The 16,846-nt window shown below is 32.9% G+C and overlaps 1 protein-coding gene across 2 annotated transcripts in view; it reads left to right on the plus strand.

Annotated features, from left to right (window-relative positions):
• Positions 1–16,846, plus strand: part of LOC124542927 — a 232,060-nt gene that overhangs the window by 130,109 nt on the left and 85,105 nt on the right. The window contains exon 6 of one of the 2 annotated variants that reach the window (XM_047120870.1): positions 7,199–7,312. The exons of the other annotated variant lie outside the window; for it this stretch is intronic. Within the exon in view, the coding sequence (XP_046976826.1) occupies positions 7,199–7,312 (114 nt within the window). The remainder of the gene's footprint in view (positions 1–7,198; positions 7,313–16,846) is intronic. 2 annotated transcript variants of the gene reach the window in all.

Below are 16,846 nucleotides of genomic sequence, written 5' to 3' on the forward strand. Positions count from 1 at the left end.
CCACCCTCGAAAGAGCTGTAATCGACCTCAGTAAAAAAACTTTGTAAAAGAGCTATTCGTATGCTATGTCGTACATCATATGACATCACATCATATACTCAAAATTTGATTAAAGACAGTAAGAAATTCTGCCCCAAATCGCACCCTAACTGTAAGCCGTTTAGGAGTTCCGTCAATACATAGTATAAAACAAAGTCGCTTTCACTGTCCCTGTATCTTTAAAACTACGCAACGGATTTTGATGCGGTTTTTTTAAATAGATAGTATAATTCAAGGGGAAGGTTTGTGTATGTAATAAATGAACAATATAGTAAAGAAACACTGACAATTTTAGAAGTTTGCAATGTGATGTCGTAAATAAACAAATTCTTTAGTATATTTAGTATCAGTATTGCACACGTGAGAAGTCGGGGCGGGTCGCTAGTTGATTATAATTTTCGATTATGACAATAACATAAATATAACCACGTTCCGGAAGGTGATTCAAATATCCAAGTAACCCATAAATAAAAGATTCGACCGAGTATTGCTAACGTGCTCCATAGAATTGTTCCGTTTCCTCCCGTTCCCTTAATTTGTCATGGATCCTATGCTCAGAACCTTACCAAACTTTCACCAAATTACCCTTGAAGTATATATTTTATAATAAAAAAAGAATTATCAAAATTGATTAACGTGATTTTCAGTTATTCACCTATTTGTCGCGCATATACATAATGCAAAATTACGACTTATGTCGTTTTCATATGGATACCATCGTCGGAAAAAAAATTACCTCCCCACGGGACCACGGGAAGCACTACCTTGCAAACAAAAAAAAAATTATCAAAATCGGTCCACCCAGTGAAAAGTTATGAAGTAACAAAAAAAAAAAAAAATAAATAAATAAAAAAAAAAGTTACAGACGAATTGATAACCTCCTCCTTTTTGAAGTCGGTTGAAAATATGACGACCTCCGTGGTCGAGTAGTGTGTGTGGTTTACATGGGTACGCCACTCCGACGTCCCAGTTTCGATTCTCGGCCGAGTCGATGTAGAAAAAAATCATTAGTTTTCTTTCTAGGTCCGGGTGTTTGTTGTGCCGTCGTTACTTCTAATTTTCGAAACACAAGTGATTTAGCTTTAATTTTAAATGCTCTGGTTTTATCGCAGTTTTATTATTATCATTACCTTTGCCATTTACAACGCATGCTACACAATGAATGACCATAACTGCAATTTAAATAATTTAATTTCATTTTTGTTTTCTTTTAATGTTTGGAATTTTTGTGTTTGACGTGAATACAATACGGACGCACGTTTTCAAATACATTTTTAACCTGTTTAACTCTGAGTGGGTGATTTTAAAAATGTTAATAAAGATTCGAAGAATGATCTGCAGGACCGAACTTTTATTTTCTTATTTCTCTTTGTGCGTCAGGCACTTGAAAACTACTCAACGTATCGTATGTATATTAACCAATCGACGGAATATTCCGTAGATGGTTATGACAGGCTATTAATTTTTTGAATCCCGTCGATTCTTTCCCCATTTTTGTCCAGCGAAGCGATCGGTTAAAAGCTAGTTATAAATAAAAATCGACAAATATCTACTTCAAAACACGAGATAATCTAAGACTGTAGTTTCTTTTTTAATTTTTATTAGATTAGGTATGTCTTATTTACCTTTAGATTATAATGTAACTGCTTATTTTTTTCTTCACAAACTTAGTTTATTTTTACCTTTTATATTAAATTAAGACATAATTCGATTCATGGATAACAGTAACAGACTGTAAATATTCCATCACGCTCTTCCGAAGCGGGTTGGTATATACACATGTGGCTGAATTTCGATAAAATTTGACACATGCACTTTTCCTCACGATGTTTTCCTTCACCGTCGAGCACGAAATAAATTATAAACACAAATTAATCACTAAATACACATATAAACCGTGGTTTGAACCCGAAATCATCTTTTAAGATGCACGAATTCTAACCCCTGGGCTATCTCAGCTCATAGATGTGAACCCGCAAAAGCTGTAGATTAGTCCTTCTACAATTATTTTTTGGCGATATATAAAAACTCAGGAATATTGTATAAATAAGCAAAATTGTAATCCTTATAAGTATTGAAAATGAAATTTGACAAGTATTTTTATTTGTTATTTGTATAAAGAACGACCATAGGTACTCACTTGGTCCCACCCACCCATTAAACGCGAACGGAGTTGCGATCAGAAAATAGTATTTTCATAATTTTCCTACCTCATATAAAGATGCTGAAACGGTGTGTTACGTTATAGAATATTAAGTTTCGTGAGGTACCGTTATTTTTTCCTTTAAATATAAAAGACGAAATCGATTTATGATCCCCTGAAGTGTAATACATTTCAATTTTACAAGTACGACAGTACACATTACACAGTACGAAAAGTTGTACAAGAGCTGAGAAGGAGTTTTGAGACCAACATCGAACTCCAAAATCACAATGGATTACTAATGCCACATCAGAGGATTAGTTGAAATGTCAAATGTTTTATACAATAACTACATAGTATAAAACAAAGTCGCTTTCTCTGACCCTATGTCCTTTTGTATGCTTAAACATTTAAAACGCAACGGATTTTGATGCGATTTTTTTAATAGATAGGGTGATTCGAGAGGAAGTTTTTTGTATACTTGGACAATATAGTGAAGGAACACTGAAAAATTTAGAAGTTTATAATGTGATGTCGTAAATAAACTAATTCTGTAGTATATTTAGTATGCGTATTGTACCCGTGAGGTGCCGGGGCGGTCGTTTGTATAAAACATTGGCGAATTTCAACCAACAATCGTTTGACTGTATATTTTTTATATTAATTTTGGAATCTTATTAAGCCATTTGGAAAATTGTTTTCTTTTATTTTTTGTTTGGGAAAATTTAGAAAAAAAAATCATTCGATTACTTTCTGGCTTAAATAAAATGTATATTATTATAAATTGCTGTATATTAAGTAATAAAATGTTCGTTTCGCTTAATTAAGATTTTGATGTAGTTTTGAAGTTTAAATTACTCTAACTTTGTGAAGTGTTTTTCAACTTTCCCCAGTTAAGTTTTGTATATCAGTTGTATTTATGTTTTGGTACCATTAAGTAAAGTAGATAGAATTTATTGGACTAATTAGAAAGTTGAAATTGTACATGATGTTATAATTATGTAACCAAATCAAAGTATCCATACTTATATACGCATTTTATATGATAATTTAGAATTCATATGAGACTATAAGTCGAATCATTTGTTTTCATATTTGTAAAAAAGGCCTATTATTCGATACAACATTTTATAGATGATAAAAAGCATAGACTTCCGAGCAGGATATATTAATTTAAATAATTATATTTAACTAACTTGACTTTGTAGTTTTTTGAATGTTAAAAAAGAGTAACTACTGAGTAGAATTGTAAAATTACGATTCAAAAGTGCTTGTAAAAGCCTACTTGAATAAAGTTTATTTTGATTTTTGTACTCACTAAACCATTCTCGGTAGTCTGTTCGATAGATATAAGGTCATAAATCCGAGTTTCTGGAGTCAATTAAATTTTATATTCTGACTCTGAGTCTCAGTCTCACTGAGAATGTTTTGACAGAAGAATTCGTGCTCTGGAAGCTGGTATTGTGTGTGTATTTATGTGCCTTGTAATGCACTTAAGTCAATTTTATATAATAAGTATAAAGCTTTCGAGAAATACTACTAAAATTTATAACTATTATATTTTAAAAATTATCGAATGGAATCCAAACGTTGGAAATATTTGTAAGTTACATTTTAGAGTTAAGGTTGAGTTTTTACATGTCTTAAGTACATAGTTGGTGATGATAGATTGTCTTCTCTTTGAGTACTAGTTTAATGAAGAAAAGAAACTTCCAGTAAAAATATCTTCTATGAAGGCTATCACATATAATCTATATATTCTAATTCTATTATTCTTATGTGTCTATATGTCCCGTTTTTACACTCAAAGTGATTACTTCTCTAGAAGACGCAATTCAGAACCCATTATTAGCTTGTTAATTACGTTTTCAAAGTTCACAAAAACTGTATTAGGATAAATATTCGAGGATTACTATTTCCATTTAAAAATAGAATCAATTCGAATGTTCCTATTTTAAATATCGTAGCGTTTTAATTTTTTTTACATTTAAGTTAATATGACGTGTTAATTTTATATGTCAAGCGAGCATTTAAACATCTATCGATGTAAATAACGATTATTTGGATAAATATACAGATGACCAGTTCCATTTAAAAATACAATACATAAATTAGAATGCTAGTTTTTTTTAAATATCGAACTGAAAACCGTTTTTATTCTCTTACATTGAACTTAACTGCTCACTTTTATTAATATGACGAAATATATTTCGAAATTTATATGACAAACGAGTACTCGTTTTGAAGTAAATGAGTCTGGTAAGTTCATTTAGAATGTAATTAAAACTTTATCTGGTAAAGCGGAGACCCTTTACGAATAAATATATATGTATATTAACAATATACAAAGGTTAAACGGGTTATTATCTTTTTTATTTCTATAACATAAGTTTATTGGCGGGAATATAGAACATGTGATGGTATATATTACTCATAGAAATTGGTACCTATAGTTACACTGACTTACTCTCCCTTCAAACCAGAACACAACAGTACTGATAGAATATATGATGTTGGTGGTACCTCCTCAGACGCGCTTGTACAAAACTCTACCATCAAGTAAAAGGAATAACTTTTTTAAAACTGTACAGTAAATGTAATTAAATGGGTGAAAAGAAAAGCAAAAGAGCCAAGAAGCATAGTGGTTACAATTCATGTATCTTAACTGATAATTGTTGGTTCAAACCTAGACATATAAATTTGACATCGTGCTGGTCGGTGTAGGAATTTATTGTGAGGAAGCCTGCATGTTTATTGTCTAATTTTGACTAAACTCTCTCTCATGTGTATCCACTACCCTATGCTGAAGCAGCGTGTCGAAGTAAGTTTCAAACCTCCTCACCTGGAAATAAGTAGTAAGACATTTACAGACTGTTACTTACAACGTAAAAAGTTTAGTAATACTTTCTATTGTAACAAAAATAATGAGCGTGAATAGTATAAAGACACACGTGTGTGTTCGTATATGTGCGTTTGTGTGCGTGCGTATGTAATTACATTTCCTAATAGGAAATAGTTAAAGGGACCCCTTTGTCTGACTCAAGTCCGAACACAAAGACAAGGGCCCAGCATCATATGTTTGTAATAGGTCAATTTCACGAGTGATTGAAAAGGGTTGAATCCGCTACACACAAATGTAAGTGTCAATCTATTCCAGAAGTTTTGATTGATAATTGATCGACGAATAAGATTTGTTCAATAAAATGGTTTTTCAAATTAAAACAAAAAATATTCAATTAATTTTACAAGTAGTTTAAAATCGTCATCAGAAATTTGATTCTAAACATAATACCGAAGATAATAATCATCAAAATATTAATAAAATCTAACTAACGTATAATTCATTAAACTTCTTCTTCTTCTTTCACTGATGATAAATTTAAGCTTGATTTGCATTAAATTAAATTGCATATTATTTGCATAATTAATTATTAACCTTATAGAATCTTAAAGTCTAAGTTGTATTTCAGGATCAGTTACATAAGCATCATCGTAAAAAAACAGCAGACCTGGTTTGATCAATATAACTAAGTGTAGTTAAATGCTACTTATAAACTTCCGACAGCCGAGATGACCCAGTGGTTAGAACGCGTGCATCTTAAACGACGATTGCGCGTTCAAACCCAGGCAAGCACTACTGAATATTCATGTGCTTAATTTGTGTTTATAATTCATCTCGTGCTCGGCGGTGAAGGAAAATATCGTGAAGAAACCTGCATGTGTCTAAATTCATAGAAATGCTGCCACATGTGTATCCACAAACCCTTGAAACAGCGTGGTGGAATATGTTCCAAACCTTCACCTAGAAGGAGAGGAGGCCTTAACCCAGCTGTGGTAAATTGACAGGCTGCTGTTGTTGTTGTTATAAATTCGATATTAGATCACACATTTTTGTTTCTATTCAACACGTGACTCGTAGTGCACAATTCAGGATTAATCACCATCAGTTATTTTATTATGATATAACCTCTTTCGTATAGGTTATATCGTTGTTAGGATAAATATTATTAAACCCACTCCGCAATCATTACACGGCCCAAACATCGACATTGTAATGTTGTATTTAAGTATAAAGGGTTAGAGAATGTAATTTCATGAACAAAGGGATATAAACTATTAGGTCCCTTGGTTAGCAGCACAATGAATATGTAAAGAAAGAATTTTACTTCACGGAGTGCTGCCTGATAAATGGGAGAACTATTTACTTCCTTATATTAAGTTGAAAACTGAGGGCAAATGAAGAAATTTAAATCTATCTTCAGCTATGATAGTCTTAAAATTCTAAGAAATATCAAAATCTTGGTATGCTGTTTTTATTTTTGTGGGAAGCTATTCCATGACGAATATCTCTACATATACTTTCATTATAAGTGAGGCCACATACTTTTTCGAATAGAAATTACTACATTACATTAACAGCCTGGAAATTTTCCACTGTTTCCCACCAAAATTGGAAAATTTTCGATGAAAATAAACACATGTAGGTTTCGTCACGATGTTTTTCTTCAACGCCGAACACGTGATGCATTATAAATACAAATTAAGCACATGAATATTGAGCGGTGCTTGGAACTAGACTAGGAACCCACAATCATCGGTTAGATACATTCATTCTAACCACTGGGCCATCTCCTCTCTGAAATTACTACATAGAAGGGAAAAGTCGTTAAGATGAATATGTTCTGCCATAGGACGGCGTCATGGCACGAAAACTTTCCAGTAGACAGACGTTGTGAATCGCCTTGTTTATCAGGCGTTAATTTGACATGTCATAAAATTTCTGAAATTAGCCCAAGTAAAATATATCATAAATTATATTAGATTTATAAAAACGGCGGATAATGTTATGGAGCTAAAAATAGTATAATTATTACGATATTTTTGGACGTTTATTATGGCATATTATAGTTCGAATATGTTCATGTCTTCGCGTGTATAAGCGCCCTATAATTGACGTTTCCCTAACGTTCCTTGAATGTGATATAAGATGGTTCATCGGCAGTTTACCGGTTTCAGATGAAACCCGACATCTTTAGACAGGCGTGGTTACTTCAGGATGCGGAACGGTCAATGCTTCGATGTATCATTTGCGCAACATATCACCAACGTACTGTCTTTGGCTACTTTTCGGTAAGTGGTCGAATCGATATTGAAAATTTGTAGACATAAAATACCCGTCAAATGGTACATTCATTTAGTCTCCATACAACAAACAAACAACAACAACAGCCTGTGAATTCCCACTGCTGGGCTAAAGGCTTCCTCTCCCTTTGAGGAGAAAGTTTAGAACATATTCCACCACGCTGTTCCATTGCGGTTTGGTGGAATACACATGTGGCAGAATTTCTATGAAATTTGTCACACGCAGGTTTCCTCATGATGTTTTCCTTCACTGCTGAGCATGAGATGAATTATAAAGACAAATTAAGCACATGAATCAGCAGTGCTTGTCTGCAAGATGCACGCGTTCTAACCACTGGGCCATCTCAACTATTTTTAGTCTCCATACCTTATTTTTTTTCGATTATGTACATACATAGTCACTACTACCTTTGTCCAAATTGCGTAATTATTAATATAAAAAATCAACCTCTTCAAGCATTTTCAAGTAAAGATACCACTTAGACATCTCTGACCGTTCAAACGATCAAATAGAACTGCTATATATCTTTTATCAAATATCAACATAGTAAAATATAATTATATTTATATACCGACACAAATTTCATATGAGTTTCATTTAAATGTTTGGTGTAAAACAAATGTTGGTCAAGATAATAAAGTTTGAACGTTTTCGACACATAAATGTTATTTTTTATTTAATTATAATATCGTACATAATACATTCAACGGTATATAAAATTAATTGGATTTATAAAATTTCGAGGTAGAACAAATGACAAATAGAAAACTATAATCTTATACTTTATCTGTTAGAAAATAAAGAATGATATTCAGGTAGGTATATAGGTATTATGTGAAACCTAATTATTCATTTTATATATAAACATGTTTTATAATTTGAGGTCGTTAATACAATTAATGTCTAGCACAGATGTAAATACTAATACATTGACGCGTTCGGCCACACACACATACATATATACATGTACATGAATGTACGCTAAAGTCAATTTCACGAATGATTGCATTCAGTACAGCATTAAGATGTTCATTAATCATCCATAAGTCGTTGCTCGGCCAGCGATTGGTAACAGAATCGTGATCGCGCATAATGTATGAGGGATGACTGATAACTAGAAATAATTTTGATATTTAGGTATTAATACTAAACGTTGAATCATGGCAAATGTTTTTAGGTATCGTTGTTTTGTGCGTGAAAGTTGGACTGTTACCAATCTATTAAAATTGTAATTGTTATAATTTCGAAAAACTTACACCACCACCAACAGCCTGTAAATTTCCCGCTGCTGGGCTAAGGTTCCTCTCCCTTTGAGGAGAAGATATCATATTCCCCCACGCTGTTCTAATTCGGGTTGGTAGAATAGACATGTGGCAGAATTTCTATTAAAATTGACACATGCAGGTTTCCACATGTTTTCTTTCACCACCGAGCACGAGATGAATTATAAAGACAAATTAAGCACATGAATATTCAGTGGTGCCGGGGTTTGAACCGCTCTTACCACTGGGCCATCTCGGCCTCACACTCCAAAAACTTACACGGCACACGAATCGTTAACTGAATAATTTTATTTAGGAGAACCCTGGCCACCAAATAATAAAACAAAATAATAATTAAGAAGACAACAGCCGCATCCATTTTTTGTTCCTCATTCTTATATTTACGATGTATTAGTATGGCATGTCAAAAAAGAGAACAGGTGCTTTTCGAAACACGTGGAATCAACACTGTCAACTATCTAATTCGGGTCTACTACAAAAGCATATAAGCTATTCATTATACCAATGATTTGGTGTGCAGAATAGCGACTCTGATTGATGTACAGTTTGCGCAGTCTAGGGCAAATACGAGGAAATGCTTTATTGAGTTTCGAACTGTAAATAAATTTAAATATTGGACAACATCACATACATTACTGTGATCAATGTATGTAGTAGAAGCACTTGTGTTATAGAAAATTCGAAGTAACGACGGTACCAAACACTCAGACCCAAGACAACATAGAAAACTAATGAATTTTCTACATCGAACCGGCTGGGAATCTAACCCGGGACCTCGGAGTAGCGTACCCATGAAGACCGCTGTACACACTATACTACGGAGGCCGTCAGTTATAATAGGTACTCATCACCTGTATAGTACAAAACATTGATCAAACTAATCTTTGTGTATTGCATTACTTTTTGGCATATACACGTCCTGAAAATCGATTTGTTCAAGGAAGCGTGAAAATATTTGATGTAACCAGACCAAATCCAGAAAAATCAAACATTCCATTATGTGGCGAAATAAATTCGACTTATCTAATCCACGCGGGACGGTGCATTATCAACATAGCTGTTGAAGAGAGTAATAGATTTTGATTTAGAAAAATGTATAGTCGTATGTAGCGGACCATATTTGTAGTGCTACTGGTACTACTGAACAAATTGGTTAATTTTTGTTTTAAATTATTCTCGAGCTCAGCTGTTAAACATCCTGAGGAACCCATGGATGAACGAAGAATGCATATCTAGGGCGGCGTGATTAAACAGTAGAACCTACTTTCCGAACCGGTGGTAGCTTCACTTAAAATAGTTAAATGACGATTTAAAAGTGCTTGTAAAAGCCTACTTGAATGAAGTATATTTTGATTTGATTTGATTTGATTATCAGTCGATGAGATCTGACTTACAATACACACACTTATGTATACAATATACATTTCTAATTAGCCTTGATTAAACACTTCAGTGTAAAACGTTTATAATGAAGATCATTTTATGAAACTGCTATTAAAATAACCGCGTAAATTGAGTTCAGCTCTTAATAGCCGACAAAAGTGTAAAATCTCCGGAGCCTTCGACTCGCCTTAGTCAAAGTATTCATTTCAATTTGAAGCTAACTCGTTAAGATGAAGTTTCTAAAGATAACGCCACTATTACTCAGTTTAATTAATACACACTCACACAGTCACACGTCCAAAGTCATTTTAAAAAGTCAGTTTTAATTAGTAAGTGAGTAACAAACGTAAACGTCAAAGGCCTCTCTGATAAATGAAGTTGACGTATCTACATGAGATAGAATACCATCTGACTGGCTTCTCTGCGTCTATAATACACTAGTAGTCACACGCGGCTTCCCTCGCATTTAAGGGTATTGATTATCATGAGTTAAGCAAAAAAAGTAACCTATGTCCTTTCATAGAGTTCAAGTTTGCTTCATACCAAGTAAGTAAGTAAAGTAAAGTAACAGCCTGTAAATTTCCCACTGCTGAGATAAGGCCCCCTCTTCCATTAAGGACAGGAAAGTATTCCACCACGCTGTTCCAATGAGTTGGTGGAATGCACATGTGGCATAATTTCGATGAAATTAGACACATGCAGGTTTCCTCACGATGTTTTCCTTCACCGCCGAGCACGAGATGAATTATAAACACAATTAAGCACATGTATATACATACCAAATTTCATCAAATTCGGTTGATTTGATTGAGCGATTTATGGAATGACAGAGTTACTTTCAAATTTATTTTATTACTATTATAAAGGCGAAAGTTTGTATCTATGGATGTATGGATGTTTGTTACTCTGTCACGTAAAAACTACTGAATGGATTTGAATGAAACTTTACCACAATATAGCTTATACATCAGAATAACACATAGGCTACGGGTCGTAAAAAAACACATTTTTTGCGCTTACATTGCAAACGCTGACTGAATCCTACAAGATAGATCAAAACAATGTACTACAGTATACAGTGTACAACTTAAAAAGGTCTACAAAAAAGTCCCTGATGGTATATGTTTATCTCTTAGGAATAACCCACAATAACCATTTTTATCCTTTACTTTGTACGAGAAATAATGACTTATTTACGAAGTGATTTTAAGCGATTACTAGACTAGACGGGACGAACCTGAAGTCCACGCGAACGAAGTCGCGGGCGAAAGCTAGTTTTATTAATATAGATTAGAAAATTGTGGATTAATGTCACAAACACAACAAATGTTTTCTTTGTTTTCACAATTCATTCTCAGTGGTTAAGAACAAAGTCAAGAAAATATATTTCGGATGAAATGATGACAGTGACACAGGTCTAAGCTTATCCCTCTTTGCGTCCCAGATTTTTATTTATTTCCAAACAATTTCAAATATATTTCTTTTAATTTTCTTAATGATTTGTTGGAGATCTTTTATGAGCGATTTTGAGCTTGAAAATCCGATTTCCCTGGAAGACATCTGTGTCTATATTCACAACTAGTCATAATATACACACATTATAAGCTCACTGATGTGATTTGAAAGAGCTTGCTTCAAAGACATTTCTAGTATTATGGTCGTTTCGAATATATTCTGAGCTATTCTTAGTAATATATTTTAATATATTAATTCATACTTTAAAAACACAACACAATTTTTATTTGCAATTGACTTACTTTTAATTGGTTTATATTTCTATTTTGAATAAAATATTATATGTAAAAAGAATGCTGAGATTTTTCCCCGTTCCTCGCTTTTTTTACTATATTACAAAACGAAAAATGCTGTGTAATATATTAGAAACCGGAAAGTCCATTAAAAAACCTCCTTAGATTAAGAATAGAATTACATTATATATTATATTTACTTGATTGTAAGGCTGTGTTCAAACTAGTCGACAATCAGCAGTACTCAGAGTTGTTATGCTCCAGTTTTAAGGGTGAGTTAGCCAATGTAGCTACATGGTAAACTACTTACCAAGGGTGCTGACGTATTGGCAATGAAAGGAATGATCAATAATTCTTACAGTGCCATTGTCTATGGGCGATGGTAACTTTCCACATACCATCTACCATTACTTGCCACTTACCATCAGCTGGCACATTTAGTCGTCCAAGAAACTATACCATAAAAAAATATCATTTTTGTTCATTATTTCTTTATTTCATTATCTTCAATCAATTCAATCAAACAAAATATGATCCTAGACAAAACGTTAAAAGCGGTAGAAATTCTTACATAAGAGGTAAAAGCGTTAAAATGGCGGTTAAAATTGCGTTCTCTTTTGCACAAAGTGCACGACGAATACACTCGTAATTCGTTCAAAAACGTCACACGGCGAGTGGTTAGTACGACTATAATAAAATTAAATAATAATTATGAAATGACCGGGAATTTCCGTCAACGAACAAAATTAGTAGTTTCTTTTTTTAAAAATAACGAATTTCTGTAGTCCGTTTGAATATCGAACGCTTGAACGCTTAACGTTTTTTATTTCTTCAAGTCTTTATAGTACTGGCCATTGCTGAACACGGACTGGGAGAAGTATTTATTACTGAACCCGTCAATGCGCTGCTGACTTTGAAAGATTATGGTACTAATGCCTTGTATTTATATCGGGTCATTCATTGAGCTAGTCGAAACACGGCTATACAAAATATTCATGTATTTAATTTTGAATGATTTGTATTCATCAATACTTACAAGAAGAAATATATCATAGTATTTTTTTTACTTCGATTATTGTAATAGATGAATGAAACAGATTTCGAACAGTTTCTTATCAGCATTTCTGAACCGTCATTATCAACTTACCATCAATTAACAATTAAGTAACACAGACATATAAATCTTTTTTTTTTCTTTTCTCTTTTCTCATCTTGATAATCTTATTGAAATAACGTATGATTTTATAAAAGACAATTAAGATATTGCATTCATTAATTGACAAGTGTGCAGATATTTTATGGAAGGAATTATTGAATTTAAAGTACTAAGCTTGCTTCACAGTAACATATGCTTGTGTGGGATGTAGTGCCCGGATTCTGCAGCGTTGAGTTATTGGATATCTATAATTTAAATCGTAGTTGGCGGTTGTGTTAATGCAAGCTCGGTGTAGGTAACATCCAGTCATCACAAATTCATCCATCAAATAGTTTCTTCTTATGTTCTAACTTGAAGGGTTAGTGAGATTAAATAAAGGCACATGGGACATAGTCTTAGTTCTCGAGTTTCTGGTGCATTAGTGTTGCACTCGTATTTAATAATTAATACCTGCCCCTCGGTAAATAGGAGATACTGAACTATTGTTACCATTGGCTCACTTCGTCATCCGCTTAACTATTTATATTACTATTAATAAATGCGAAAGTCTATCAGTCTTTATATCTGTCGCTCATTCACGATCAAACCGCTGAACCGAATATGTTATGAAGTAAATGTGAACTGCAAGAAAGAACATAGGCTACTCTATCGATTAACACGTTACAAAAAACACCCTAAAATAAGAGCGAAACCACGGGCTACTGTCAGTTTTATACAAAAAAGAAATTGGGTTGTAATATTTCTATCTATTTTAAAAGACAGTAATCGAGAAGTAATCATATCATTCTGAATATCGCGCAAAACCGTCTAGAAATATTAATTCCAATTGTACGTCGAATGATGGAGATATACTATAAAAACTTTGTATAGATACTTTATAAATCGCTCCATTGATCTTGTAGCGAGCTTATATTAAACTTCTGATCGGGCCAGAAGTTATTTTGTTCTTTGTCACAAAATTTTCATTAACTGAGGTGTCTTCTCCGTAATCGACTTTTGTGCAATCTTGAAACTAGCCGTCTTTGCCAAAACTCTGGAGGTTAATATAGAAATATAATATATTAATCTTCTCAACAAATTTCATTGGTTTATTTAATACAATTAAAGCGGATATTGATTCGGCATACAAGTGAAGTAAATAACGTATTTAGACGTCGTTTAGTATTCCCTATGAACGATTTAATTAGGGTGGGTAGACGTTAGGAAGTTTAAACTCTATCAGATATAATATGTTTGAGGCAAATGCAATTATTATTCTACTTTATATGATCACGTTTTCAGAAATTTGACCTTGTATTTGTAAAATAGTAGCTTAACCTAACATAACTAAAATCGAAAGTATTATTTTTTCCTTTTAACTTTACACCAAATATTAACACAAAAGTTTTAGACAGCATCGTCGAATATGGAGCTGAAAAATACCATTCAATCGACATTTTATTTCATGGGACAAATATCGAAATTCTTCAAAATATATTTATAGATAGAGCGTGGTTTATACAATGTCAGGGTGACGTAGAAATTTACGCATACAAACAAATTCGTACACACATATACATATATAAAAACAGTAGACATTTGTATTTTTTCAAGCTCAAATAAAATAATTATTTAAAAACTGCCGACCTGCCCCGGCTTCTGGATATGTATCGTTATATTATGACCAAATAAAATAAAATAATTATAAATTTTAGCGTATATATCATTTTGATGGCTAGCATATAATACTGTTAACTTCGCCCAAATTCGTTCTGTAGTTTTTTTCTTGAAAGAGTATCAAACATAAATACATAAATTCTCACAACCTATTATTTATAATATTAGTAGGATTATTCACATCAAGTCCTTAGATGTATACAAATATGAACTAAAAATAGTAACTGTATAAATATTAACTTCGACGAATGATGACAAGAATGCTAGCAGCATTTCCGCGTAATCGCAATTCCGATCTTTTTGTCAAAAAACGAAGCACTCCCCCCCCCCCCCTGTTACTAGGGTCAAGGGTCAAGTGTTTCAACAGCAAATGGGATGACAGAACAATAACTATATAAGCAATTTACTTTTCACATGTTCGTACTTACTGTGATAGAAATAAATCACACGTTTTAGTAACTGTTATCTGTAAATCTACAAAAGTATTGAATATACTTTGATAGAAATAGTGGTTAGTGCTCTAGATAGTTATAGATTCACAAAGTTCAAAAGCATTCAGCAAAAATTCGCTGGCTGTACCGAAATCCTGTTCGTATTTCGATCCTTTGGGCTACTGTCGATACCACTCTTTTATGGACCGTCCACTACGTGTTAACGCACTAAATTTTGCTCGAAATAGAGCTTTTATATTCCTTTAAAGCCAGGTGAAATATCGATAAACTAATTTTAGTATGACTTTGCTATTTAAAAAAAATGATATATAAACCTCATTAAAGACTTGTTTACTTTCCCACAGTTGTGTTGATAATGATAGATTTTTTTTTTTAAATCTTCAGTATCAAAACAAAATATCAATATAGCCGTAGTGGCCATAGACTTAAAAATTTTAGAAGCGGAAATTATACTAAACAAAAAAAAACAACCTATATATCAACTTATGTACAAAAACCTTTTACGGACCCCGCTGCATCTATATAAGCTTTATGTATTAATCAGTTTTTTTAATTAGGGAGAACAGAATAAAAGGTACCCTCATTTATTTAAATTATATTCTGACAAGTCCGTTAATTATTCAACTCTTCCCGAAAATTAATATATAATTAGATTATTAAAATTGATGGCGTACTGTATATAAAAGTGTGAATATTTAATTAAATATTTAAAAACTGCTAACAGAATATTAAATGAATTATCTTATATGTAATGACTTATTAATATGTAATGACGAATTACTCTTCACAAAAAGATACAACGAATACGATACGATATGGTACAGTAGTATAGACCAGTAACAGCCTGTAAATTTCCCAGAGCCGGACTAAGACTTCCTCTTCCGTTGAGGAGATGGGTTGGAGCATATTCCACGCTGCTCCAATACTGGTTGGTGGATGCGTATGTGATAGTGACGAATTATATCTAGACATTTGGCTAACTAACCCGAGGTCAATATAAATGCAAATTGATTCTTCTTCCGATTGTTCTATGGGTTCAAAATGCAAAATAACCTGATGACAGATCAACAGCATTCATAGTCTTTGAAAATGTAAGAAATTAGTTGAATCCTTCCATTCCATTAAAAAAAAAATGATACGAAGCAAATATTTACGTACAATTCAAGTTTCAATAACAAGTAAAAAACTGTTGTTCCCATTATAGAATCCAAAAAATATTTATAAGACTCACCTCACCTTGAAAACGACAACCGTGACTTCAGGTCTCTTAAAATTCAATAAAATAAACACACGGCCCCAGTCGTGCCTCGCTAGACTTTTGATTTTATTTTAACAAAAAGGTCGAATATAATCATTTTTAAAATTAAAAAAAATAACGTTATGAGCTGAGGGGGCCCAGTGGTTAGAACGCGAGCATCTTAACCGATGATTGCGGGTTCAAATCCAGGCAAGCACCACTATATATATGTGCTTAATTTGTGTTTATAATTCATCTCGTGCTCGGTGGTGAAGGAAAACATCGTGAGGAAACCTGCATGTGTCTAATTTCATCTAAATTCTTCTACATGTGCATTCCACCAAACCCGCATCGGAACAGCGTGGTAGAATATGTTCCAAACCCTCTCCTTCATGGATGAGGAGGCCTTATCTCAGACGTGGCAAATGTACAGGCTGTTTCTTTACTTTACTAACGTTATGAATCTTAGATCAATACACGAAATATAATTATAACACAATTCACAGTCGGTTATTTCATATATTTAGAAGTTAAGATAAGTTTTTGAACAAGAATGGTTTTTAGTTAACAGACGTTAATGATTTCCGAGTCGGAATTAATTAATAT

This window comes from Vanessa cardui, chromosome Z (genome assembly GCF_905220365.1).
Source record: "Vanessa cardui chromosome Z, ilVanCard2.1, whole genome shotgun sequence".
NCBI lineage: Eukaryota > Metazoa > Arthropoda > Insecta > Lepidoptera > Nymphalidae > Vanessa > Vanessa cardui.